The sequence below is a fragment of the Akebia trifoliata genome, chromosome 1 (genome assembly GCF_017979445.1).
Source record: "Akebia trifoliata isolate Shusen 1 chromosome 1, ASM1797944v1, whole genome shotgun sequence".
Taxonomy (NCBI): domain Eukaryota; kingdom Viridiplantae; phylum Streptophyta; class Magnoliopsida; order Ranunculales; family Lardizabalaceae; genus Akebia; species Akebia trifoliata.
In genome coordinates this window covers 29,440,533-29,466,554 of record NC_141375.1, presented here as the reverse complement: position 1 = coordinate 29,466,554, position 26,022 = coordinate 29,440,533, and the positions used below count along the sequence as shown (strand labels likewise).

Here is a 26,022-nt window from a genome sequence, read left to right as displayed (position 1 = left end):
TCCAAAAACATGATCCGATACCACAAGATTATAAAAGACAAAATTCTAAGAATTTCGCAACAAAATAATAGTAATAATAATAATTTTCCATAAAACTTTAGATTTAAATTTGAAAGTTTGGTAGTCATCCATTTTTAATACCTTCAATCAAGCTCAAAAGGTTTTTTTTTTTTTTTTCCATGAAATCTAGAAGTATGTGTTGTGGGATTACCAATTTTATAATCCATGTGGGCCCAAAGATCATTAGTAAGCTTTGAAGGCTTGCTAAACAAAATCAGAAATAAAAGAGAGCATGACACAAAATTTACGTGATTCGGCAAGATTGCCTTCGTCCACGAGGGGTGATGATATCCTTTCACTATTTCCATGAAATCCAGAGTTACAATATTTCAATCACATTTCTTAAAATAAAAAATAAAAAACTAAAATCCCTCATAGAGACCCTAATACAAGTTGGCTATGAATTTAATTATAGTCTATTCTGCTGATATAATACCACTAACATAATACAATCCACAAACATAACAAGTAGTTTTTACTTACCAAATATTAATAGATAAATTATTTAAATGCTTTGTTGTAGAGCCAAAAGTGCATGGTTTGCCAAAATATCTTGCATTCTACAGATGCCAAAGAACGGGCAGCACCGAAATCATTGTATCAGCTTGCAGTCCATTGAGCTCCAAAGGGTTGTGTTGCTCATGCAGTGAGACAGAGTGTTTGAGGCACAATGATGTTAGTATTAGATCCAATTAGCTGGGCAAACAAAAAGAATCAATGTTAGCATGTAGTGTGTGACCACAATGCAAGGACTAGTTTAATGAGTGGGGTGGCTGGCTCTAAAAGTACTTTTAGAAACTCATCCATTGAATACAAGCGCTAAACTAATTTTTTTTGTTAAAATAAGAAGGTCTATTATTTGTGGTTGGGTGAATCCAAGGTGATTAAATAGTAGAAAATGAATAATTTTATATTAAAAAAATTTAGTGTCATTTTTTTATGGAAAGTTTCAATTTTTTCCGCTTAAAACGGAAAGTGACTGAATTATGATTGATTTTAGTTTGATCCTCCATGGGGCAATAAGACATGTTTTAAGGTGCCATCTTGGTGAGATGGCACAGTTTATGTGTGGTAATGTCACCGACATGCAATCAAAAAAATTAATCCCTCCTTCATACTTAAACTTGTAAAGAAAAATACGATTATTTGTGACATCACAAGCAGTTTTTGGTGAAAAGCTCTGTAGGATAACATCGACGTGGTTGCCACAAAATTAATAGAAATAACCTTTTACAAATAAAAAAACATAAATAATAGGATAATTAATTTTAGGGACTATTTTTCCTAACTTTTATCCAGATCAAAACAATTAGTTTTAAAATTCGAAAACTCAACTTGATTTGAACATCTATTGAGTTTTGTATCCTAGTCACCTTAAAATCCAATCGAGTGGAGTCGACTCAGACGGGTTTCGAGTTGACTAGATGAGTTTTAAAACTATGATGAAAATCAAGGAGAAGTGAACCCTGATATGTTGAAGCAAAATAACTGATGGATAAAAACTAGCTACCATTTCCTATTATTTTATATATTGAAAAAGAAAAGAAAAGAAAATATTTTACCTGAGAGAAAAAACCAATCTCATTTGTTTTCAACCTCCTCCTCCTCCTCCTCCTCCCATTCGAATTCTTCACTTGATTCCTCCCATTCGAGTTCTTCACTTGATTCCTCCTCAAATCTATTTGTTTTCAAGACTTTTGTAAGGTGAGATTGTTAATATATGATAGATAGATAGTTTTAGAGGTCGTACCTATAAATGGATTTTAGTGTTGATCTGATGGATTGTAGTCTTGATCTGATGCTATCTGAGTCGTCGTCATCCGGCCACTCTAACCCTTTTAACCAATCTTTTTCACAACCGATGTAGAACAACTCAGGTGCGGTATGAGGGCCAAAGGGGAGTCTCTTCAGTTTTGGGCATTCATATATTTCAATGATTTCCAAGGAAGGAAAATCAAAAAGCATGTACCCTGACCCTCCTCTTCCTCCTCCTCCTCCTGAGTAGAAGCATGTTAGTTCTGATAGATTACGTAAATCCAATCTCCGTAACTGAGGAAATAAAGTCTTGCACATCTTCAACTCTTCTTCTTCTTCTTCTTTAATCTCTTCTTCCTCTTTCTCGTCATCCTTTGAAATTAGCTCTTTCATGCCCTTACATCTATACACTCCTAAAGATTGAAGTTTATGGAGCCCTCCTGCTAAATTCAATGTGAAGAGATTCTTCAACTTGTCGCAGTCATTGATGTTCAACAATTCCAAATTTGTGAAACTTGTTGGAGGAGGAGGAAGAGGAGTACTTCGTAATTTTATTAGTCTCTCCATTCCTTTATCATCATGACGAGATGGAACAGCCCCATGCCATAGCTTCTTCAGGTTTGGTATTCTAAAGAGCTCCAATTTCTGCAGGTTAGCAAATGCGGCACATAGTGCTGGAACATTCTTCTTTTCAAAGTTAATGACATATTCCATTTGGTGACACTCTCTAAGAGAAAGATGCACCAAACAATTGGAACCTACAAGATTTACATCCAACTGTTCAAGACTTTCAACATCCTTGCATCTCTCTAACTGTACCTCCTCTGTTCTTTCCAACAGTACCTTAACCCAATTCGCCAATTTTGGACTTGAAATACCAAGCTTCATTTTCTTTCTCTCGTCAAGAAAAGGATCGCACCACCCCGTCACTTGTCCCACTTGAATGTCAAATCTATTTAATTTTCTCCAAGGGCCGCCACACATATCTTGAAATAAACATTCCCCTCTTTCAAACCACACTACTAGATCTGTCAAACGATTTAACGATGCCATCTCAGCAAAGCTAGCTATTTTTCTGGAGCCATTTTCTTCAATATCATCCCATCTAGAAAATCCATTTCTCATGTGCAGTATTTCTAAACGATTTAATTTTGATATCACCCCGAACGGTATCCTTTCAAGCCTTTGCATCCCTGTCAGATTTAAAAACTTCAAATTGGTAAGTCGGGATAATTCCAATGGCAACTCACGGATCATCACAGAGTCTTGCAGGCTAAGTATTTCAAGTTTTTCCAGCCCTCCAAGTAGAGATACATCTTGTAATCTCTTGCAATCTTCCATACATAATGTCCTTAGGTTTGTGAGGCACGACAACGATAGTGGCAAGGATTTAATCCAAGTACAGCTTAGATCCAGAACTCGAAGAGAGGGCATCCATGTGAAGAAATTGTCTGGGATATCCTCCAGATATCTATTTCCCTGTAATAACAAAGTCTGGAGTTTGGGACGTATTAACTCATCAGGGAGCACCCTAATGTTATTGTACATCAGTGAAATTCTCTTATATTCTTCACTGCCTTCAGACTCTGGCCACTCTTCTAACTCTAGTCCAGCCCTCACAAAAAAACCATGCCCATCTTTCATTGCAATATACATGGCAGCATCTCTTACAACATCATGCATTTTCACAGACTCCGATCTATAATCACCATCCAATAACAAGCCAGAATCTTTTAGTCTATGGGCAAAAAATATTCCTTTATTTGATGCTTCTTCCAATGTTCCATCCACTCTCAAGAAATCTTCCCCAAAACCGTACCTAAATAGCTCTCTCAAACCAATGTTTTTATCTTCAGGGAATAAACAACAAAACAAAAAGTATAACCTGATACGCAGATCCCCTTCTAGAAAGTCATAACTTAATTGTAAAGATGAAATCACTGACGAGTACTCAATCTCTTCCAGTTCAGTTGGTTCTGGACTTTTTATTCTCCTCAGTGCATCTTGCCATATACTGTGGTTATCATTATTTTTCAATGACAATCCCACTATCACAATTGCCAATGGCAAGCCTTTGCACTCTCTCATGACCATCTTCGCAACATGTTGCAATTTGGGAGAATCAACTACTTCGCCTGCTTTCAATTTAAAGAGAGCCCACGATTCCTCTTCAGACAATAATTTCATTTCAATGTTCCTGTTTGTATCCATTTTGGTGCAAACACTTTCCTTTCGAGATGTCACGACAATTTTGCAACCCTTATGTTCTGTTTCACTAGGGATCCCCACATCAGATACTTCTAGTCTCTTCCACACATCATCCAATATAATAATAACTGTTTTCTCCTGCTTCAACCTCTGTGACAAATAGTAAGCCCTATCAGAAAGACTATCCTCATCCCTAAGCGCCAAGCACAGCCTCTTAGCAATATCATCTTGGATTCTTTTCAAGGCCAGGTTTTCGGATACAGTTACGAATATCACCTTCTGAAAGGTTTTCTTTTCTTCAAGTTCATTGTTTAGCATTATCATTAGAGTAGTTTTACCGACTCCCCCCATTCCATACACCCCTATGGCTCTAATATTTTCTTCATCCAGTAACTTCATAAGCTGATCCTTTACCCGTTCTATGGATTCAAGACCCACGACATAATTGCCAGGTTTTGGTATGACACTTGGAAGAGGCTGCGACACCGTACTAAAATTTTCTTTTTGTAGCTGTTCCTTAATCCTCACTTCCATTTGTGCTGCCTTTTTACTCACATTATAGCGAGAGATCCAATCGGGACACAATCCCTTGAGCCACATCTTGCCCTCATCAGCTTCTGTTTGTATTATTCGTGCAGATTCTTCAATCCCATTCACCCTTTCTAGCCAACGTCGTACTTCTTCAGTGGGTTCTTTTAAATTCCGTTGAGATTCCTCCACCCGATTCTCAACATCTTTCTTCTTTGCTTTTAAATCTAACACTTGGTTTCCAAAGTTTTCAATGTTTGTCCGGTAAGAGATTAGATAATTGATTACACCTTTAATGGGACCCCATAATTGCTTTCCCACTTCAGTTACAATTGAAAGACAATCCATGGCCACTTCTGTGAAGCAAAAAAAATGAAGTCCAGAATCAATTATGAATCGCAGCAACTTCTAGTTCATGAAGTCCAGTGTGAAGTTCCTTTAGATGAGATCCAAAAAAAAGTAGTAGGAAGCATATTAAGAAAAGAAATGGAAAATAATGTAGTAGTAGCAAACACATTAAGAAAAGGAATGGAAAAGAATGTTTCCCAACCACTACTTGCAACAATGTCTACCTTTTTTATTTTATTTTTAGATTCAAGTGCTTATTGGAAGAATAGCAAATGCAACTCCTCAGAGGCATTCAACCATTCAATTTCACAAATAATACTACGATTTACTAACCTCAAAACGATGTTTGAAGCTTAGCCTTATACGTGAGGCTGAGATGGGAAGATATTCCTAGTGATTCTCATAATGAATCTGTTGAGTTATGTCTTCTATTCCTGATGTTGGAGAGTTCTCATGTATTCAACCTGATTCTTGATGATCCGTTAACAACCCGTATGACCTGATTAATTTTGAACCCATTTGATTTGGGTCTTGATCTGACCTGTTTTTACCCTCTTTGTAACCCCGAGTATATAAAAGGTATTTTTAGAGGGTGTAAGAGAGTGAAGAACCCTAACCGCCTCATTAGTGAGATACAAGAGCTAGAGGAAGACAGTAACTTGGTTCTTCGATTGGTTAATTTAGTGAAATTGTCGTTTCGCCGGTGGACATAGGTCAATTCTGACCAAACCATGTATATTTATTATCTTGTGTGATTGTTTATGGATTCTTGCTAACTTTATACTTCAAATATGTGGGTTTGCTCCAACAGAATCTCTAGAAAATTGTTATTAATTTGTAGAAAATCTATCGTTTTCCACCCATCAAGTATGAGGTTGGAGAAAGTGTCTTCCAAAATCTGCCGGGTTTCTAGCTGACTAGGTGTACTTCAAATATAACTCACCAGTGTTTCTATGTTGACTCTTCAACTTTATGAGAACTGCTATTGGCACCTCAACTTTTACTTATCACACCCCAATTCCCCAAAATATTAATCACACCCCTATTAAAGATTATAACACACTTTTCAAACATTACAAAGGCTTGGCTCTGATTATGAGTCACATTCAAGGGCCAACTTTTTGGCAAAACATTTTTCAAAACATGAGTTAGAAGTTTTGGAATGGGCTGATTTTTGGTGAGGATGATCTCTACGGTGAGGAGATCGTCATCACCAAAAATCAGCCCATTCCAAAACTTCTAACCCATGTTTACAAGTTGAAAAATTGTGGACCGTATATTTTTTGTAAACTATTTTTGATGGGGTTAGAAGTTTTGGAATGGGCTGATTTTTGGTGATGATGATCTCCTCACCGTAGAGATCATCCTCACCAAAAATCAGCCCATTCCAAAACTTCTAACTCATGTTTTGAAAAATGTTTTGCCAAAAAGTTTGCCATTGAACGCCACCCCTCTAATTATAATCTCAACATTATAACACTCCTTCAAACAATTTCAGTAGTTGTTACAGTTGTAATAGGCTCATATAAAATCCTAAACAACCCCCCCCCACACACGAAGAAAAAAAAAAGAATTAATTATAATCTTGTCGAAAAAAGAAAGAGTTTCTATTGGCTCCCCAATTTTACTTCTTCTCAATCATTCACTTTTTTTTTTTTAATTGAAGTGTAATAAGTAAAAGTTGGGTTCCAATAGCAGCTTTTTTTTTATTTATTATTAAAGAGATTTACCGGGGATTTGTTGCAATTTTATTACAAAAACTCCCTTCAATTCCTTATCAAGTTTGTTACTCTAACAAACCTTACTTTATGAATCATACTATTGTGACTGACTTAGTAAGTCTTAAAATCTTACTAATGGTCGGTGGTCGCACATGGATTATCATATTAGAAATCGAACATAGCCTATTAGATTTTACGGAAAAAATCAAATTCAAAACAAAACATAAAATTTTGAACTTTATTGTAGATGTTGAAAGTGGATGGCTATCGAACTCTCAAATTTAAAATTAAAATCCAAAAATGAAAATTAACTTTTTATTTTGTATTTCTTTTAAAGTACTTATAATTTTTTCTATCATAACCCTATGTCATCAGATCACGCTTTTGATGTCACAAATTGATGAGGTCAAATCCATTCCAATGTATGTCAAGTGACAAATTAATCCTACAAATTTGAATTTTATGACGTGGATCCTCAATCCAGGGTTCACTGGGTAAAAAACTTCATAAAATAAGGTTCAACAACCAACTTTAGGGAGTTAACATTGCGAGTCAAAATTTGTCATATATGACTTAAAAGTACAGATTGAGCTGATTGTTTGTGAGGGTGATATCTATGGTGAGGAGATTATCCTCACAAAAAATCAGCTCAATCTAAAATTTCTAACCCCATCAAAAGTGATTTACAAATGAACGGAAAAAAATTGATGGCCCACATTTCTAAACCACTTTTCCTAGGATTAGAAGTTTCAGATTGAGCTGATTTTTTTGTGAGGATGATCTCCCCACTATAGAAATCATCCTCACAAAAAATTAGTCGATCCATGATGTTGAAAATGGACAGCTACTGAACTAGCATATTTAAAATTAAAATCAAAGGCTCAATTGGCTGTTTTTTGAAAGAAAAAAAAAAATCAAAGTTCTTAGAATTTTGTCCTCGACAACCTTGTGACATCAAATCATGTTTTTAGATGCCACAAATTGATACCGGTAGAAAATTTTCCTTTCTAACTTAGAAAGGAAAGTATTTTTCTTTCTTAACAAATCATGAAGTGGGATCCACATGTTTTTTTATTATAAAGATTTGATACCTATATGATGGGTTGGGAACGACTAGTTTCACACCACACATTACCAATTGCACCCCATCACTTAAAAATTCCTGTTTGCTCTCCATTTGGATGATTACACTTCAAAAATAATATATAAGAAATGTTGTACTCTTTTTTTTTTAATTTTTTGTGTTTCCTCAATTATGCTAACAAAAATAATTGTTGGTTCACTAATGTTTGCAAGAAATATTTTGTCGTTTTGGAACCATGTTTACAAAGTTAAGTTTCCTTAAAGTACATAAGTTCATATTAATTTCGAAACAAAGATTAGAAAATTAATACTTTAAATAAGTTTGAGCCAAAGAGAACCCGAGCAAAATCAATCACAAAACACGAGCAAATAATACAAAATTACAAGTTAAAATGAAAGGTTAAACCCTAAAAGGTTACTATTACAGTGCAAGTAGTAGGTTAAAATAAAGGTAATAAAAAAAAAATATTTTTAAGCTCGGTGTGCGACCAACAATTAGTGATGTGCAACTAATTGGTCCCTAATGGGTATTATACAAAAATATGTAGAGAGTATTGTACTAAAAAACCTTGTTTAGTATTTTAAATTATAAAAAGACTAGGGGTGCCAATGGGTACTCATTTAACCAAAATCGAACCAGAATTGAAAACCCTAGTTTCGGATCCCCTTTTATTATAATCGATTAGAGCTGGGTTTAAAATGGAATTGAACCGATTCGAACATAAACCGTTAGGTTCTATTCAACAGTACCCGAAACCAATTAATTTTGTCTATTTTTACACCATAAACAATTTTAAGGAATTCTTCTATTTTAAAATTAAGGCATGTCATATAATGTTCTTCAAATTTTCATATAAATTATGGATTAGAGATTAAAATTAGCTATCTCTTCTAAAATTTATTACTTTTAAAGAAGATAAATTTTTTATTTTTGAAAATAATCATTAACTTATATCTTTAGTGACGCATTAACAAATTTTAATTAAGGTAATCATTTTGCTGAAAATATGTTAATTTTTTTGAAGGAAAAAATGTTTATTATGATTTCAAATACTTTTTTCACATTTAATTCTTAAGAATCGGAATCGATGGGTACTTGTGTCTTTTGGAGGTTTCGATTCCGATTTCATTTGTTTTTGGTACCGGAATTGAAACTAAAAGGAACCATAACCGTAAAAAATATATTGGTTATGGTTCTAAGTGTCTTAGGAACTGAACCAGACTACCAAAAAAGATGCTTATAATATATTAAATTGTAAAATATAATATAACATTTGGTTATTTATTTAAAATATTTGAATAACTTTTTTAAGTAATTATACAGAATTTTAATTCACTATTGTGCACTGTTTTAAAATTCATCCTAAATGGTACAATTCATCACACTTGGGTGTCATATGGGTCTACGAGGAAACCAAGATAGAGTGTCAATGTTTAATCGTCCACACATTGACTCATTGTAGATCAATATTTTAAAACTCACTGCCAAGTTTATGAAAATTAGGCCCAGTCCAATCAATCCATTATTATTGTCAAATGCATATAAAAAATAATTTAAGATTTTAAATGCTTGTAATTTATTTAAAATAAGATAAGAACTAGAGTGACTAAGTTAGTCACGAAAGTGTAGATCTCATACTTTTAGTAACTTAAAAAAAAAAAGTTTTGAAAAATAGAAAATTCACACTAACTTCACCCTAGGGATGTACAATCGGGTAGAACCGAACCGAATTCTCTAATTCGGTCAAGGTATGGTTGAAACCAGATCAAAAACTTTGGGTTCGGGTTTTGATCCAAAGGCAAGACCCAAAACCGAATTGAAAATTTCGGGTTCAGTTTTGATTCAAGGTTTGGTTCAAGTAAATTGAAATTTTATTTAAATAAAATATTATATACATGATTTACAATAGGGGAATTATAAAAAAAAAAACTAAAAACTAAAAACTAAAAAACAAATTATTATAAAAAAAAAAAGTAATATATTTTTTATAATTATCAAATCGACACTAAAAGTGCCAAAAAAAAAAAAAACAATTCAAATTTCGATTTCAATAAATAATAAAAAAAGAGAAATGCGAAATTTTTTGGAGCATGCCTTATTACATGTTGGCTCCCAGCCCAACAAATGTTTGACATGTGATACAATGACATCAACAATAGAGAGAGCTTCTCTCTCTTGCCCGCTACCCACATATTTATTTTTTTAGATTTCAAATCTTTAAAAGAGTCATTGGGCCCACATTGATTATCACATTAACAATCCTACAACAAAGCCTTTTAGATTTCATGAAAATATTCATAGTAAAAAAATATTATTTTTCGAGTTTGATCCAAGGTGTTGAAAATGGGTGGCCACTGAACACCCAAATTTAAAAATAAAATTCAACTATAAAAACATATAATTTTGGCCTCTACAATTCCATTGCATTGGATCATGGTTTTGAATGTCACAAGGTAATCAAATCAGATAGTTTGCTTCTTCTTTTTTTCACTACGGGCAAGAGAGAGAAAGGAGCATTGGACGTTGTTTTTGAATGCTAAATGGAAGTGGTTTTTGGTAACGTCCCTTTCTCTCCTTTGCCCATAGTGGAAAAAAAAAAAAAAAGAAGCAAACATTCTGATTTGATCACCTTGTGACATTCAAAAACATTATCCAATGCAATGGAGTTGTAGAGGATAAAATTATATGAACTTTAAAAAAACAAAATTAAAAAATAATTATTTTTCCCCGTTGAATTTTATTTTTAAATTTGGGTGCTCAATGACCGTCCATTTTCAACACCTTGAATCAAGCTCGAAAAATAATATTTTTTAATTTTTTTAATATGAATATTTTCATGAAATCTAAAAGGTTGTGTTGTTGGATTGTCAATGTGATAATCAACGTGGGCCCAACAACCCTTTTAAAGATTTGAAATCTAAAAAAATAAATATGTGGGCATTGGACAAGAGAGAGAAGCTCTCTCTATTGCTGATGTCATTGCGCCATGTGTCAAACATTTGTTGGGCTGTGAGCCAACACGTAATAGATCATGCACCAAAAAATTTAGCATTTCTCTTTAAAAAAAAAATCAAAATCAAAATTTATCGAAATTTGAATTTTTTTTTTAAATCGACACTAAAAGTGCCGATTTTGGTTCGATTTGATAATTATAAAAATGTATTATTATTATTTTTTAGGTTGTTTTTTTTATTTTTTATTTTTATAATTTTCCTTGACAATAACTTGTATAATTTACTTTATATTTTTTAAGATATATTTTTACCATAAAATAATTATTTTTGTTGCCAATTTCATAAAATATAAAGATAGAAATATAAGTTAAACTTAATTATTAGTTTTAATTTAGATTGCCTCAATCTAGGGTTTGATAATTATGTAAGAGTTCTGCGTTCCAACAAACAACTATAAGTTAAGCCTAAACTGGCTTATGGTTGAAGCATTTGGATTGCATGTTAGCATAGTTCAACTTAGATGGTTCAACAAAGAGTAATCCTGGTTCATGTCACTGGGGGTATACATGTGAATTCTGTTTGAAATCACATAAAAAAAATTTAGTTTAAACTCACTTTAGGGAGGTTATGATCACCCCTTATTCATATCTGAACCGTAGCTCTAACCAATACAATATCTTATTTTGTTCTACCAAGACTTTGAAAGAGATGAGGGTTTTGACTTTTGACTTTTGACGTTTGGACAGAGAACCAAGAAGGAAAGACATAGGTTTTTTCTTTTTCTTTGTATTTTAATTTTAATAATTAAAAGACACCTCTTTTACGGTTGGGGCAGCCCAATAACTTTTAAATCCAATGGTAAAACACCATGTAGAATATCCCGAATCATTCCTAAATGCCAATCATATTTAATTGAATGAAAAAATAAATAAAAAACATAAAACAGTCGACTTGTAAGACTATATTTGGATTGAGAGAAGTTGATCGAGAGAAGAGAAACTCATTAAGAGAATAGAAGAGAAGAGAAACTTAATTTCTCTCCACCATATTTGCATTGATATGAGAGAATTTGAGATAATTTGAAATTTTAAAATATCTTAAAAGAGATTTAAGAGCAGAATTAGAATTATAAAATATTTTAAAAGTGGTTCTCTCTATTTCTTTCCTCTTCTCTTCAATTTTGGAGAGAAAAAAAACTCACCTTTTTTTTCTCTCCAATTCTTTTCTCTTCTCTCCCCCTTGAACAATCCAAACAAGAGAAATTGAGAGAAACTCATTTATTTTCTCTTCTCTTTTCTCCATTTCTCTCAATCCAAACATAGTCCAAAGATTTTCAAAAACTTGGATCTTGGACAAGTCTTTGAGACGGGTGAATCATGCACGCTAGAAATCAAAGCTAACTAATCTTAAAAATGGATAAAAAAAAAAAGTATAATAAAATCTAAATTAAAGATGAATGAAGTAGAGAATAATAAAGGAAAGATTTTAAATTCCTGAACTTTTTGGTCAATTACTTCCTCTTTGTCACTCAAGATTTAAAAAAGAAAGATGAATCCAAACTTACTTACATCCACTAGGGTGAACAATGAGCTTTTGCGAATGCGAGTAAGTTAACGAGTAAAGATATTATAACCTAGAAAAGTCAGATGAATTCCATTTAATTAAGAAACTCAAAATAACGATTTTGTTGGGAAAGATGGAAAAACACTGCTTTAAAAATGGAAAAGACACAGGACTTAAAACCATATTTTTAAATAAATACAAAAATAAAAAACTATTATACCGACCTATTTTTGATTTGATTGGGATACCTAGATTTGATTGATTGTGTTTGCTTTTGAATTTTCGCCCTTCTCTAAAGAAAGGATTCAACTTTCAACATTGGCCCACAACCATAATTATAATAAACAGTGAAAATAATGCAAGCCATATGGAAATAATACCCTAAAGTAACATCTGTTAAGTCATTATTGAGGGAAGTATTTTTGGCTCACAGCCCAACAGCCGTTTGACATGCCTTGCAATGGAGATAAAGTTTCTCTCTCTTGCCCTAACCTTCTCTACCCACAAATTTATTTTTGAGAGATTTACCCGGTAAACCCCAATTGTTGCGTATTTATTATAAAAACTGCCATGGAGTTGGACTTATGAAGTTCTTTACCAACCAAGCCTCACTTTATCAAGTTTGCTACGCAAGCAAACCTTGGAATGGGGATCCCCACCATAAAATTCAAATTAATGGGTTAAATTGTTACTCAACATACCTTGGAATGATTCTTAACCTCATTAATTCGTGACGTCCAACAACATGATCTGATACCACAAGGTTATAAAAGACAAAATTCTAAGAACTTTGAAAAAATAATTTCGAAAAAGAAAAAAAAAAAAAAAACAATTAGTTTTCCGTTAAACTTTAGATTTAAATTTGAAAGTTTGATAGCCATCCATTTTTAATACCCTGGAACAAACTCAAAAAGGATTTTTTTTTTCTTTTTAATCTAATTTTTTTCTATAAAATCTAGAAGAAGTATGTGGTGGGGGATTGCCAATTTTTTAATCCATGTGGGCCCAAAGACCCTTAGTAAGATTTGAAATCTTGTTAAGCTAGTCATGCTAGTCCGATCCATAACGTAAAGGTTTGATCGGTAATGAATTTGATCAAGTAAGGGAGTTTTTGTAGATAAGTCTGTCGGTAAATCTCTCTTTATTATTTAAGATTTCAAATATTTAAAAAGGTGGTTGAACCCACATTGCTCATCACCTTTGTTTTTTATTATTAATCATTGATTATCACATTGACAATCCAACAGTGCAGCCTATTAGATTTCACGAAATGGCATAAAGGTAAGATTTTCCCTTTTTTTTTTTTTAATAATAATTTTTTAATTAAAGCACATAGAAAATTGATTATAAAAAGTAACTTAGCTAGAGAGATTAAATATAATAATATTATTTTTTTGTATAAAAAAAGTTTATAAAAACAAAACAAAAAAAAAGGAATTATTTAATCTTTTTCTATTAATTTAAATATTAAACTTTACTATTATAAAATGAGATTTTTACCCATTCAACACTCATTTCTCATTATCTATGATGAGTATTAATCTAATTTCACTTAATCAAACAGTGTCATCAATCAGTAGTTGGGTCAAGAATAAATCAACCTATAAATTTTATTGGAATTTTTAATATTTTGGTGTTTTTCATTCATGTGTATTGCAAATGCATTTTACCAATTTATATTTAATTATAATCATGTATTGGGAAGGAGTGATCTAACTTAAAAGCTATTGGGTGATGATATCATAGATTTAGGTTCAATTCCCATCATCACCAAGTTATTAATCTCATTAAAGATATAGGTTTTGTCTGAGGGACTAATAGGAAAATGACCTAAATGCCCTTTTATTTAAACTCAAAATACACCTAAAATTTTCAAAGAAAAAATCTTCCATTTTCAACTTGTTAACCTCTAGGGTAAAATAATTTTAACTTATTCAACTTTATCTTTAGTCCAATGTCTTCAACGTATTATTGAAAATTCTCGATTTTTTACCCCTAACCTTATATTTCTCCTCCAAAAATCTATTTTTTTTCTTTTAACTTTAACTTAGAAGGAGATACAATCCTCAGATTGAGGATGGAGGTTAAAATCCTCACTCTTCAAGTTGTTAAACTCTAGTTTAAACTATATTTCACTTATTCAATCTCGTCTTCAATGTCACGTAGAAATCTTTGATTTCTCTACCCATGATTCCATTGATAATCTGCTTCTCAAAAAATCCTATCTTGCATCTTATGATAAGAAGATAAAAGAAGAAAGGGCTTTAAGCTTGAAAAAGAGGGTGAAAAACTTACTTCCCCATAAGGTTGAAGATTATTGGTTTTGGGAGGAAATCTAGATTGAAGATTTTTTGTCTTTAAATTACCGACACGAGTTGTTATGTCAAGTTTTTAGTCGATTTTTCCATGTATTTTAATTGAAAAAATTCAAAAAACGAAAACGAGTGGATTTTATTAGCGTTGAGCTCACCACTTTTTTATTTTGGGTTCAACACTTTTATTGTCTAGTTCGACATTTTTTTAAAAAAATTTGTCGAGATCAACAACAACAATTGTTGAGATTGACAATAAATAAAAATTGGTGAGCTCCCTGACGTGGATCTGCTTACCTCGGGATATAAAATTATGGTTCCCCAATAAAAAGGTGCAGTTTTGTATCCCGAGGAGAGTAGATCTATGATTCCCGAGTCTGTCTCATCAAGAGTGCCATTGAGTATGCCATGTGACTAAGATTATCACGGTTGCTCCAAACTCATTTCTTGTGGACACTATGTTCAATTGTCTGACATGGCAGTGGACAGATAACCATAGATCCATAATCTTTGCCAGGTTATCATATGATATAGGTTTGTATTTCTTCGATCTAGAAAAAAGGGGTAAAAAAAGTGAACCTTGGCTCAAAAGCATCAACAAGATACCCATTCAAGAACACCAAAATCAGATTAAATCCACACAGATCTAGAGAACTACTAACATCTAAATTCCTAAAATCCAATCTCACATTTAATTGTATGAAAAGAACACCAAAAGCTGAATCATGCACACTGGAGATCGAAGCCAACTACATAAAAATTAAAGACGAATGAAGTAGAGTATAATTAAGGAAAGATTTTGGATACTAACCTGAACTTTTCGGCCAATTGCTTCCTCTTTTTCACTTACGATATAGAGAAAGATGAATCCAAGGTTACTTCCAGTTCTATCCACTATCTCTTACATGCCACTAATATCTTTTTTATTTTTTTAATTTATTGTGTTTGCTTTTGAATTTTTCCCCTCCTCTGCCTCTCTTTTCAACACTGTGTACAATCATAATTATTAATGAATAGTGAAAATAATGCAAGTCATGGACGTGGAAATAATGTCATAAAGTAACATCTTTTACAGTAAGTTACAATTTGAGCCCTTAATGTTTTGATAATTACACTTACCTCCTCTTTCATTGACAAGTTTAAATTCAAATGTTATTTTACTATTTTACCTTTTTATTTATATATTTTCTTATTAAAAATTAAATTTAAAACAATAATTAGAATGCCCCAGTCTACGCATTCATTGAACTGAACCCATTTCTTCATAGGCCCATTTTTGTTTATAAAAAAGGGTAACATCTTAAAAAAGGGTAAAATGATCTTTATAAATAAAATTTAACTATTAGGTTGAAAGAAATTTGACAGAAAGGGTAAGTCAACCTTTTAGATAATTATAAGAGAGATAAGTGCAATTATTACAATGTTAGAGAGTCAAAATGAAATTATATCAAATTCTAGGAGGTCAAAATGGAATTTACCCCATCTGTTATGGCATTACACGAGTGTATGCATAAGTAAGGTTGCAACTTGGGTCAATAAAACTCAAACCCAATGGATTCAACCCAACCTTGGGTCATGTTTGGGCATAATTAGCTTAGGTTTTGCTTGGGATTCGAACAACAACAAAACAATGCCCGACTCAAATTAGATGGAACATGGGCATCGCCTTTCCCAATTTGTCCAAACTGAATTTACTATTATTATAATTTAAAAATATTTCTAATCTTGATTTCTTTCACACTCTTAATTCAAGCACAACAATTTTCAGCCCTCACGACTATTTTTCACCGTAGGGCTTTTCTCTGCATCATTACCCCTTACCAACCAATACTATCTTTTTTATTTATTTTTATTGTGGCTTGCTTTCGCTCTTTCCACCTGTCTTCGACTAATTTGATTTGATTGATTGTGCCCTCCTTTGCCTTTCTTTTTAACACGGTAAAATCATAATTATTAATAAACAATGAAAATAATGCAAGTCATGCACGTGGAAATAATACCATAAAGTAACATCTATTAAGGTAAATTATACTTTGACCCCTTATATTTTGATATAATTTTATTTGGACTCTTTAATGTTTTGATCATTTCACTTAACCCTCCCCTTTCATTGACGAGGTTAAAATTTAGATGTTATTTAATTATTTTACCTTTTATTTTATATTATTTTTTTATAAAAAATAAAATTTAAAACAATAATTAAACTGTCAAGCATTCATTGAACCCATTTCTTCACAGGCTTATTTTTGTTTGTTAAAAAGGGTAACATTTTAAAAGGGCAAAATGATCTTTATAAATGGAATTTAAATGTTAGGTTGACATAAATTTGACAGAAGGAGTAAGTCAACCCCTTAGATAATTATAAGGGAGATAAGTGCAATTATCAAAATGTTAAGTGGTCAAAATGAAAGTATACCAAACTCTTGGGGGGTCAAAGTGTAATTTACCTCATCTGTTATGGCATTACAAGAATGTACGCGTAAGTAAGGTTGCAACTTGGGCCGGTAAAACCCAACCTTGGGTCATGTTTGGGTATAGTTAGCTTAGGTTCCGTCCCGAATTCGAACAACAACAAAAAATGCCCTACTTAAATTGGATTGAGCGTGGGCATAGGTATCGACCAACCCAATTTGCCCAACCCGAACTTAATATTATCATAATTTAAAAATATTTCTCATATTGATTTCTTTCATATTTATAATTCATATTTCAAGATGTATATATATATATATTTTTTATATATCAAAATCTCTAAAATCACCGTGTGAGACGAGCTCTCCTTGCTATGTAACACCCTGTTATTATGCTCTCTTCAGTACCCCAAGTAATGGCGAAAGGAAGGATAGTCCAAAGATACATCTTCCTAGAAAAGAAGATATTGAAACTCCAACCCTCTAAAAGTGCAAAGAAAGATAAATGAAAAATCCAATCCACCTGGAAACGAGATAAAAATAACATCCAAATAACACGGGAGAAAGAACAATGAATAAGAATGTGGTTGACGGATTCTCCGTCCCTCGAACAAAAAGGTCAAAAATTTGGGATAATCCACCCCCTGACATATCAAAATATCTAAGGTGATGATTCTACCTAAAGAAGCAAGTCACAAAGAAAAGACACCTTAAAAGGAACAAGCTTGGGCCAAATAACATATATGGAGAGAAAGATACCTCACACGACGGAAGCATGCAATAATAGAAAGACTTGACAGAGAACTTCTTATTTTTGGCCTTGAGCCATTCTCTTATGTCTTGCTCGTTAATTAGATCGAATTGAGGAGATCTAGAAGAGATGTAACCTCCATCAATTCCTAATCATTGAAATTCCTCCTAAATCCCAGATCCTAAGAATTCGTGTTCCCGTCCCGAATCAGACATTGCCTTACTGAGTAATTTTTTTTTCAAAGAACAAGTGTACAAGGATGGGAATTGAATAGACAAAGATGAAGTTCCGTATTAAAAATCCTCTTAAAATCTAATATTGTCCCCCAACCCAACTTTGAATCTAATCTCCCTATCAAACTTATCAACACCCTTCAGTATACCTCTCCACACACTACACCTATAAGTTCCTCTAGCCTCATTACTATACCAACCAAACCCCTTCTCTCCATATTTAGCTTGAACCACCCTCCTCCATAAGTTGTCTCTTTCTTCTCTGAATCCCCAAAGTCATTTTCTTAAGGGAATTTTATTTGTTAGTCTTAACCCTCTAATCCCCAAATCTCCATTCTTCTTTGGAGTGCAAACCATCTTCCAATTCACCAAATGATACTTTCTACCACCATTATTATCATTTCATAGAAAATTATTTATGAGTCTTTCAATCTTAACTTCCACCGATTTAGACAACAAGAACATAGATAAAAAGTAAATCGGAATACTTATTAAAGTACTTTGAATCAACGTAACCTTACCCCCTTTGGAGAGATATTTTGCCTTCTAAGTACTTAATTTCTTTTTCATTTTTTCGATAACTCCCTCCTAAATTTTTTTACTACAATACGGAGCCCCTAAAGCTAAACCTAAATAGGAAAAAGGGAGCGTATCACTACTGCACTCCAAAAATTAACTTAATTCATTGTTCCACTGAGAAGTTTGTTTGGTCAAGCAGTTGTAAGAGTAACAAATACATTAGTTCTGTTTCAGTACAGTTAGCTCCACCCTTTTGGACATGGAAGTCTAAAAGTTGATGGAGTAGCTTAATATTTTTTTTGCAATGTGTAAGTTTAAGAAACTCTTTGGTTTGTTACATCTAGCACATTTTCCTCAGGATGGGATCAAGTTATCTATAATTTTTTCGGACATCTGTCGGTTTTTGTTTATTATATTGATATTGGTTGAATCTTTGTTAGAACTTTGTTCTCAACTGTTTCTGTTCTTAGTCTTTTACATCCTTAGTAGCATTTAGATGTGCAGAGGTCTGATTCAGATTTTATACAACCATGGAGTATTTTAAGTTGGTTTTTGGGACACATTTTCTTTATTCATTGTTCATTTGCAGAGTTTGGGAGCGAAAGAGCAATGGATTTTCGAGCAGGGAAAAAATGCCCCCTGCCATTATCTACTTTTTTGAAGGGTGCCTAATTGCCTTCTCAATTTTGTATTATTTATCTATCCAAAACAGAAGCCCAAAACAGAGACACATAAACTAAGCTTTGTTTCTTATCAATCCAAACCAATTCTTTGCCTTTGGAGACCTCTTAGGCAGGATCAGTCCAAAGGTTTAATTCTCTATGTTACTTAATGCTTTGAGTGTGTGGCGTGAGAACTTCTTTATGTCTTGTCATCATGTAACAAGTATTCCTCTTTTAACTGTTATCATTTACGAATACATCTTAACAAAAACTTATGCTTTATTTTAATTCAAAATATTACTCTTGGGTCAATACAGGTGAAATTTGTTTTTGAATATTCAAGAAGCTGCGTCCTGGAATTCCTTAGACGTGTCTACATGGTTGGATGAAGCAGGAACGGAGAATGGGGATATATTCACATTCTGTGAGGAGCGCTCTGCCCTCTTCGCAACTGATGTGGGATCTAGTGGCCTGGATTTCATTGGGTTGTCCAGGTGAGTCTCGTTTAGGGAAGAACCAAGTTTTTGCTGGGACTGGTCTCTGTGCTAATTTCCATCTTTATTTAGGTGGACTGTCCAGACGATGTCGCGACTTATATTCATCGCGTCGGCCACACTGCTCATTACCATTCTGGAGGCAGGTCAGTTTTATTCCTGCTGCCTTCAGAGGAAGAAATGCTCAAGAAATTACACTCGGCAAAAATACCGGTACAGTTAACAAAGGTAGAGTATAATCTTCTTCTCCCCTTTTCAGTTAATAAAGGTAGATTATTAGATTGTATTCCAGCTAGTTATCCTAATAAAGGAGAAAGAGAGAAGAAAGAACAAATACAGTGGGGACGAATTAAAATGACAGTGGTTTGAATTCTTTTTTATCTCTGGGATTTCTGTATCAGAACTTGAGAATTTGCGACATAAGTCTACAAACTAACTTCCCATGAAAAAGAAGACAATGTGGGCCCATGACTTAATCTATAAACTTTATTGTTGGGCCACCTCTTCAATAACACTTCAGATTAGAGAATCTAAAATTTCTAACTTCATAAAAGAGTTTTCTGCAAAATGTTGAAAACCTAACAATAAAAACCATTTTTCAACCACTATTAATAATATTACTGATTTTTCTTTCATAAATAGATAATGATAATTTATTTCCAAAAAAACAATGATCATAGTGAGAATATTGATGATCATTGCAATTAGAAGACAATACTAGTTTAATTATTGCAATATTATTACAATTATAGACTTCATCCGAAGATCCACCTCCACATCCGATTAATAAATTATGTTAAAATTAACATATATATATATATATATATATATATATATATATATATATATATATATATATATATATATATATATAAACCAAAATTTTTAGAGGATTCGTGGACCGTCCATTTTTTATAAATCACTTTTGACGAGGTTAAAAGTTTTAGCGAGATCATCCTCACCAAAAATCAGTTCAATCTGAAATTTTTAATTCACATAGGACAAAACACGTTGTAGATATATGAGTAGATATATGTGTGTGTGTATATATATATATTATAGCACACCAATCACATACCATGAAGGGTTACTGTTATTTTTTCACCACTACTTTTCTCTTTCAAACCCAAACATGGGTGAATCTCACCTTTTTTGTACTTTTAAAGAGTTGCTATTGGCACCCCAACTTTTAGTTATTACACCCAAATTTCTTGAATTGTTTATCACAATTTAGTCAAAGATAAAAACTCACCATTCGAACATTTTAACATTAGTTAAATTGGTAAGACTTGTGGAATGTTGATCCCACAACCTAGGTTTTAAACCGGTTGAACTTTCACGCTTTCACTTGCCTAGCAAAAAAAAAAAATTTACTTCAACATTACAAAGCATTAAGACACAGTCAAACAACTTCAACAATTGCTTATAATTAGAATTAGGCTCAGAAAAGATTCTAAATCTAACAAATAAAAATCTAAGAAACTAAAAGCGAAAAGAGAGAATTTCTATTTGAACCACAATTTTAAATCTCGAGACCGAGATGACTCATCCGATACATGGCGGTATCGTCCACCAACGAGATGGATGGGTAAGTCAAACGTATCGGACTAGATTTAAAATCATGGTTCATTTGTCTCATTGTTGAACGAGACAACTCAGTCTCCTTCATGGATGAAACAAGACGTCAAAACGAGTTTTAAAACCATGATTGGAACTCCAACTTTTACTTGATCTACGCAGTTGATTTTTTTATATTTGGGGTGTAGCAAGTAAAGGTTGGAGTGCCTGTTTGAACTTTAAAAACCGGATATTTGTGTTTATTGTGCGAGTTGTTAACTCGCGTAAGTTACTGATTTGTGCGTGTTTGATACTCTTTTCTCCATGAATGAAGCTACATCAAACTAGCAGGTAAGCTCTCTCTCTCTCTCTCTCAATGCTCTCATCTTCAACCTCCAACCAAAGATTCTTCATCTTGAAACTCTGCAACCTCTAGGATTAAACCATTCTTCTTTCGAACTCTTCAACCTCTGGTGTTAATCCATTTTTCTCCGAAATCTTGAACAAATCCATACACAAATCATCCAAAAAGGGTACAAAGAGAGAGAGGAATACGATTTGTTTTTTTGATAAGTGGAGAAATATGGTTCCTTTAACATCATCGATAGGGTATTAGGGTTTCGATTTCAGTTTTTCAACCTAGGGTTTTAGAGGGTTCAAAGAGAACTATTTTTTCGCATACGTTTCTGATTCATGAGTTAAAATTCAGGGTGACGTCATAAATTCTCTCTTGAGAGAGAACATAGAAGATTTCTCCTATATGACACTGATTTCTCTTTTCATATTAGGGTTTTAATAATAATAATAATAATAATATTATCAGAATAAGAAGAAGAAGCTTGGTGGAACATTCTTTGAGAGCTCTGTAATTGATTCGAAGTTACAACAGTCTGAATCGAATGACTCAGTCCATACATCTATGAAAGAACAACAACGAACATTGGTTGGTTTTTAGAGTTTGAAGTATTTCTTTAATTAGGGTTTCTCTTATTTCTGCGTTTTGTTTCTGGGTATAATTGGTACATTGACTGAAGAAAGCTCGAATTAGGGTTTTTCATGGAAGGTGCATTATCATTGGGGGATTTTTTTCCCCTATTTACTTGTAAGTTTCATGGTTCAGATTCTTCTTCCTTATATGTTCTTACTTGTACTTGATTCCCAATTGAAATTGAGCTTGGTCTCTCTGGATTTTCATTATCTGAAGGTAAGAAAGAAAATTTTCATTATTGTAACTGTTGTGAACAATTACATAAAGTTGCCGACTTGATGGATTTTCCGAGACGTTGAAACTTAACCAAATTTCCAAAATCAAAATGAAATATTATGTCCATTACACGCAAATCAAATTAATCAATGCATTTACAAGTTGTGTATGTCCCAATCATTATAGTTTTATTTGCTTATGTTTCCGTCATCATCTCAATTTGCATGGTATCAAGGTCTTATCCTTAGACCTATTGCCCGATTAGCCGAAAATATGAGATTGATTTAGTTAAAAATCTCTCTTTTTATCTGATATATACATGGACAGTAGTGCATTTACAAATAATAATCTATTGAGGTTCATCAATACAAATGTAAATCATTCTGGCACTTCTGTTGTATTCTTAATATCACAAGAACTTTATATATATTGAAGTATTTATTCTGATCGTATGTTTTAATATTCATCTCAGAGTTTTGATGCCAAGTTTATAAGATGGACATCATATCTCAGCTACAAGAACATGTGAATACAATTGCATCACTTGCCTTTAATACTTCGGGACTTTGCAAAGAGATGCTCTGCCCGTCAGGCTTTCTCCAAACTATCTGAAGCCACCTGCTAATCCCTCGGATAGCACAGTCAACATTGCAGAGCAACCCAAGGCCATGAGTGCTGCGATTGTTAAGGCTGCAAAGCAGGTATGGAAAGTGTTTGTACTTCAGGAGACTTTGTATATTGATTACTAATAAAGAATTAATAATTTTATCCGAGCCTTTTAAAGCATTATTAATATCTCCACTAATAAAGATCACTTGATGGATCTCATCTGGGTTATCTTAAGAAAAATTATCCAGATTCAGTGGCCTTCGCCACTGTATTTTGATGATGCTTTCTAAACATTTTTCAATGTTCTTTAGACTCTCAAAATAATGTGGTAGGATGCTAGGAATTAGTATCACCTGGTTGGGCCAACTTTTGTTCTTGGAGCTCTTCTTGGTAATATCCATCAAGTGTTGTGTCCAAATCTCTATTTGTGTGTCATGCTGATGATGTTGGTGGGCATTCCTTGCAATCTATTTGATGGATACTTTAATTCTCTTTCTGATAGTTTTTTTCCCCTTGCAAATAAATAAGATTTACATTTCAAAAGGATCCTGTTAAAAACAGATATGCTCTTGAATATCTATTCTTGATGATGAAAGTGGTAACCCCTCACATCTGCCAGTACATGATTCAGTAAGAATTAGGAAGACCTTGTAGAAAAGACGGTCAAACATCTGCCATCACTACCCAAAATGGTCAGGATTTCTTATTCACTTATTTTTTCTAGTGTTCCTTCACCATTTCAGCTAGCAACTCCAACCTATATTTCCTTGGAGAATCCATTATTACTGCGTTTTTAGCTTATATGTCATCTACAATCTTTAAGACATTGCGAAGCAATGCCAGTTTCCCTTTGATGATGTTGTATGATCTAGTTGATCTATAGTTACTGGGAGGTTGGCACCTTCTTCATTAGGCTCTGTTTTTTCTACTTTTGACAGTGGTGTGTCAAAGTTGTTTCCCGTAACCGCTTCTTTCATTGTTCATTTTAAAAGAGAAGCACTTTGAAATAAGAAGACATTGTAAAATAAATGTCAATATCTGCCATCACTAAGGAAAATAGTAAGATATTATTACCCATTAAGTATAAAATAGAGGCTTCACATTCATGCCGCCTCAAATTTATTTCTTTCCTTCTGCATTCAGTAGATTTTTTTGTTTCCATTTACACACTTCAATGGAAACTGCATGCAAAACCTCTGAGAGAACATACAGAACTTGGCAAAAGTGCAAACATTATGTTTCTCATGAGAATTGAGGCCTTGCTTCTATGGAGAAGTGCTTGTAGTTTGTATTGCTCTATAGACTTATTATCTTTTCTTATTTTCAAGCTTCATGCTTGATTGAATGAGAAATCTGGAGTTGCCAACCAAAGAATTGAGTGGTTCAAAAAAAATAAAAATGAGAAATCTGTAGAACAGTTGGCTGTGTTTGTTCTTCTATAGAGACTTCATATGTTTTTTTCCCTCTCCGACCTTCACACTTGATCAACTGAGAATGATGTTCGCCTTTAGAGCCTTGTCTCTTGTGGTTATAGATTTAAGGTAGGATTAATCTTTCAATGACACCCATCCAGCCCATCCATCAACTAATGGGCTTTGCTATTTGTTCAAGTTCAAGATCATTCCCAATCCAATCTTGGTGTGTTAAGGACTTCTCCGAACCCCACCTCTCTTTGAATATGTGGGGTTCATGATCAGGCTATTTGGTTCTTGCCCCCTTTGGATGTGCAGGGCCTATTTAAAACTTAAGGGCTTTTCAGTAATTTAAAAGGGATGTAGGGCCCTTGCTGCAATTTTGATTTCTACAATACCAAAAAAAAAGTTAATTTTAGGAAATCTATGATTTACTTCTGATGCTGGGAACTTATGTCCAACTAACAATTGTTGGTGTTTGCAGAATAGGAATTGAAGCAGGTTCAGGAGCTGTTTAACCAAGCTGCCGACAACTGTTTGAACTTGAAAAAACCTGATTGAAGACCACTGGTTCATGTCGGCGTAGATCATTTCTGTTTGAAGATGATATGGTTTATTGATTTTTTAATGTAAGTACATGATACAACGATATGCTACTGACTCGCTTTGTGTTCACTGTTTTATCCTTCACTAAAGTAATTTAGCCATTCTAACTTCTCTATAAAACTGTTATTTCTATTTGTACCAGAAATCAAACTCAGGATCTGTCCAGCAGTGAATGAACATTTTTGTGGTCTCAATAGAAGTGGTTCAACAATTAAGATAATTCTGTGTTTTGTTGATTTACCAGATCTGATTATCCTAAATCTGCTCTACTTATTTCAGTATTGGAATTGAAATGAGAAATACACAACTGTTTATATGTAACTAGTAGGTAGCAGCACACGAATTACAAATTTTGCATGATCTGTGATTAAATTTTTTATAATTATTTTGTAAATTTTAAACTAGTAATCTAATTGTATTACATAGTTTTAATTATTTTTTTGTTTTTTTTTTTCTGTTGAATTTTCGTGTTTTGAGGTTGGATAGATCTTCCTGAAATATTCAAAATGCATCATCACAAATGGTTGGAATTGTTAAAAAATTACATTTAAATATTTAAAATTATGAGTATATCGTTCTCTATTCGTCATTCATCATTGTAAATTATCCGAATGCGTCGTAATCCCTGTTGAAGCATTAAGTCACCACCCAAAAGTGAGGTGTCCCTCACACAAGGTGCATTAAATAATTTTCCCCAATTTATTTCACAAGTGCTTGCACAATTTGAAAGGGAAAATTTTGGTGTCCAAAGTGTGTTATCAGCCATTAATCAAATGGGGTTTGCGAACATGTGCCGTAACCCCCAAGGGCACACGTTATGATGCATTAAATACATCTCCAAATTTTATTTTTTCTATAAAAAATTCCCTCAAAATTTGTTTGCTATAAAAATACTTCAAACGCTTAACGCCTCCAAAATTTATTTTTATTTATCAAAAATGTCCTAAAAAAATACCTCAAATAATTATTTACCAGGTGTATTTAAGGCATCTTAATGTGTGCCCTTAGGGACCTCTCTGCTTGCTTAGCAA

At 33.1% G+C, this 26,022-nt stretch overlaps 2 protein-coding genes and 1 long non-coding RNA gene across 7 annotated transcripts in view; 1 reads left to right on the top strand and 2 right to left on the bottom strand.

The window, feature by feature from the left end:
* LOC147411565 (disease resistance protein At4g27190-like) overlaps positions 1-15,476 on the bottom strand; it is a 64,123-nt gene extending 48,647 nt beyond the window's left edge. Inside the window, exon 1 of the mRNA XM_086449948.1 lies at positions 15,345-15,476. The gene's annotated coding sequence lies outside the window, so the exon portion shown is untranslated. The remainder of the gene's footprint in view (positions 1-15,344) is intronic.
* Positions 439-26,022, bottom strand: part of LOC147411562 (putative disease resistance protein At4g27220) — a 51,963-nt gene continuing 26,379 nt past the window's right edge. For both annotated transcript variants that reach the window (XM_086449901.1, XM_086449894.1), the window contains 3 exons: positions 1,811-4,907; positions 1,623-1,738; positions 439-756 (listed from right to left, as the gene is read on the bottom strand). In XM_086449901.1, the coding sequence (XP_086306027.1) occupies positions 1,642-1,738; positions 1,811-4,899 (3,186 nt within the window). In that variant the 5' untranslated portion in view covers positions 4,900-4,907 and the 3' untranslated portion in view covers positions 439-756; positions 1,623-1,641. The remainder of the gene's footprint in view (positions 757-1,622; positions 1,739-1,810; positions 4,908-26,022) is intronic.
* Positions 21,316-25,369, top strand: LOC147411564 (uncharacterized). 4 transcript variants are annotated; one of them, XR_015180427.1, is made up of 5 exons: positions 21,319-21,511; positions 21,984-22,262; positions 22,837-23,065; positions 24,870-25,014; positions 25,134-25,369. It is a non-coding gene; the product is annotated as an uncharacterized LOC147411564 (long non-coding RNA). The 4 variants fall into 4 exon arrangements; XR_015180425.1 differs by lacking the exon at positions 25,134-25,369 and having other exon boundaries at positions 21,316-21,511; positions 24,870-25,126; XR_015180429.1 differs by lacking the exon at positions 25,134-25,369 and having other exon boundaries at positions 21,323-21,511; positions 21,984-22,103; positions 24,870-25,126.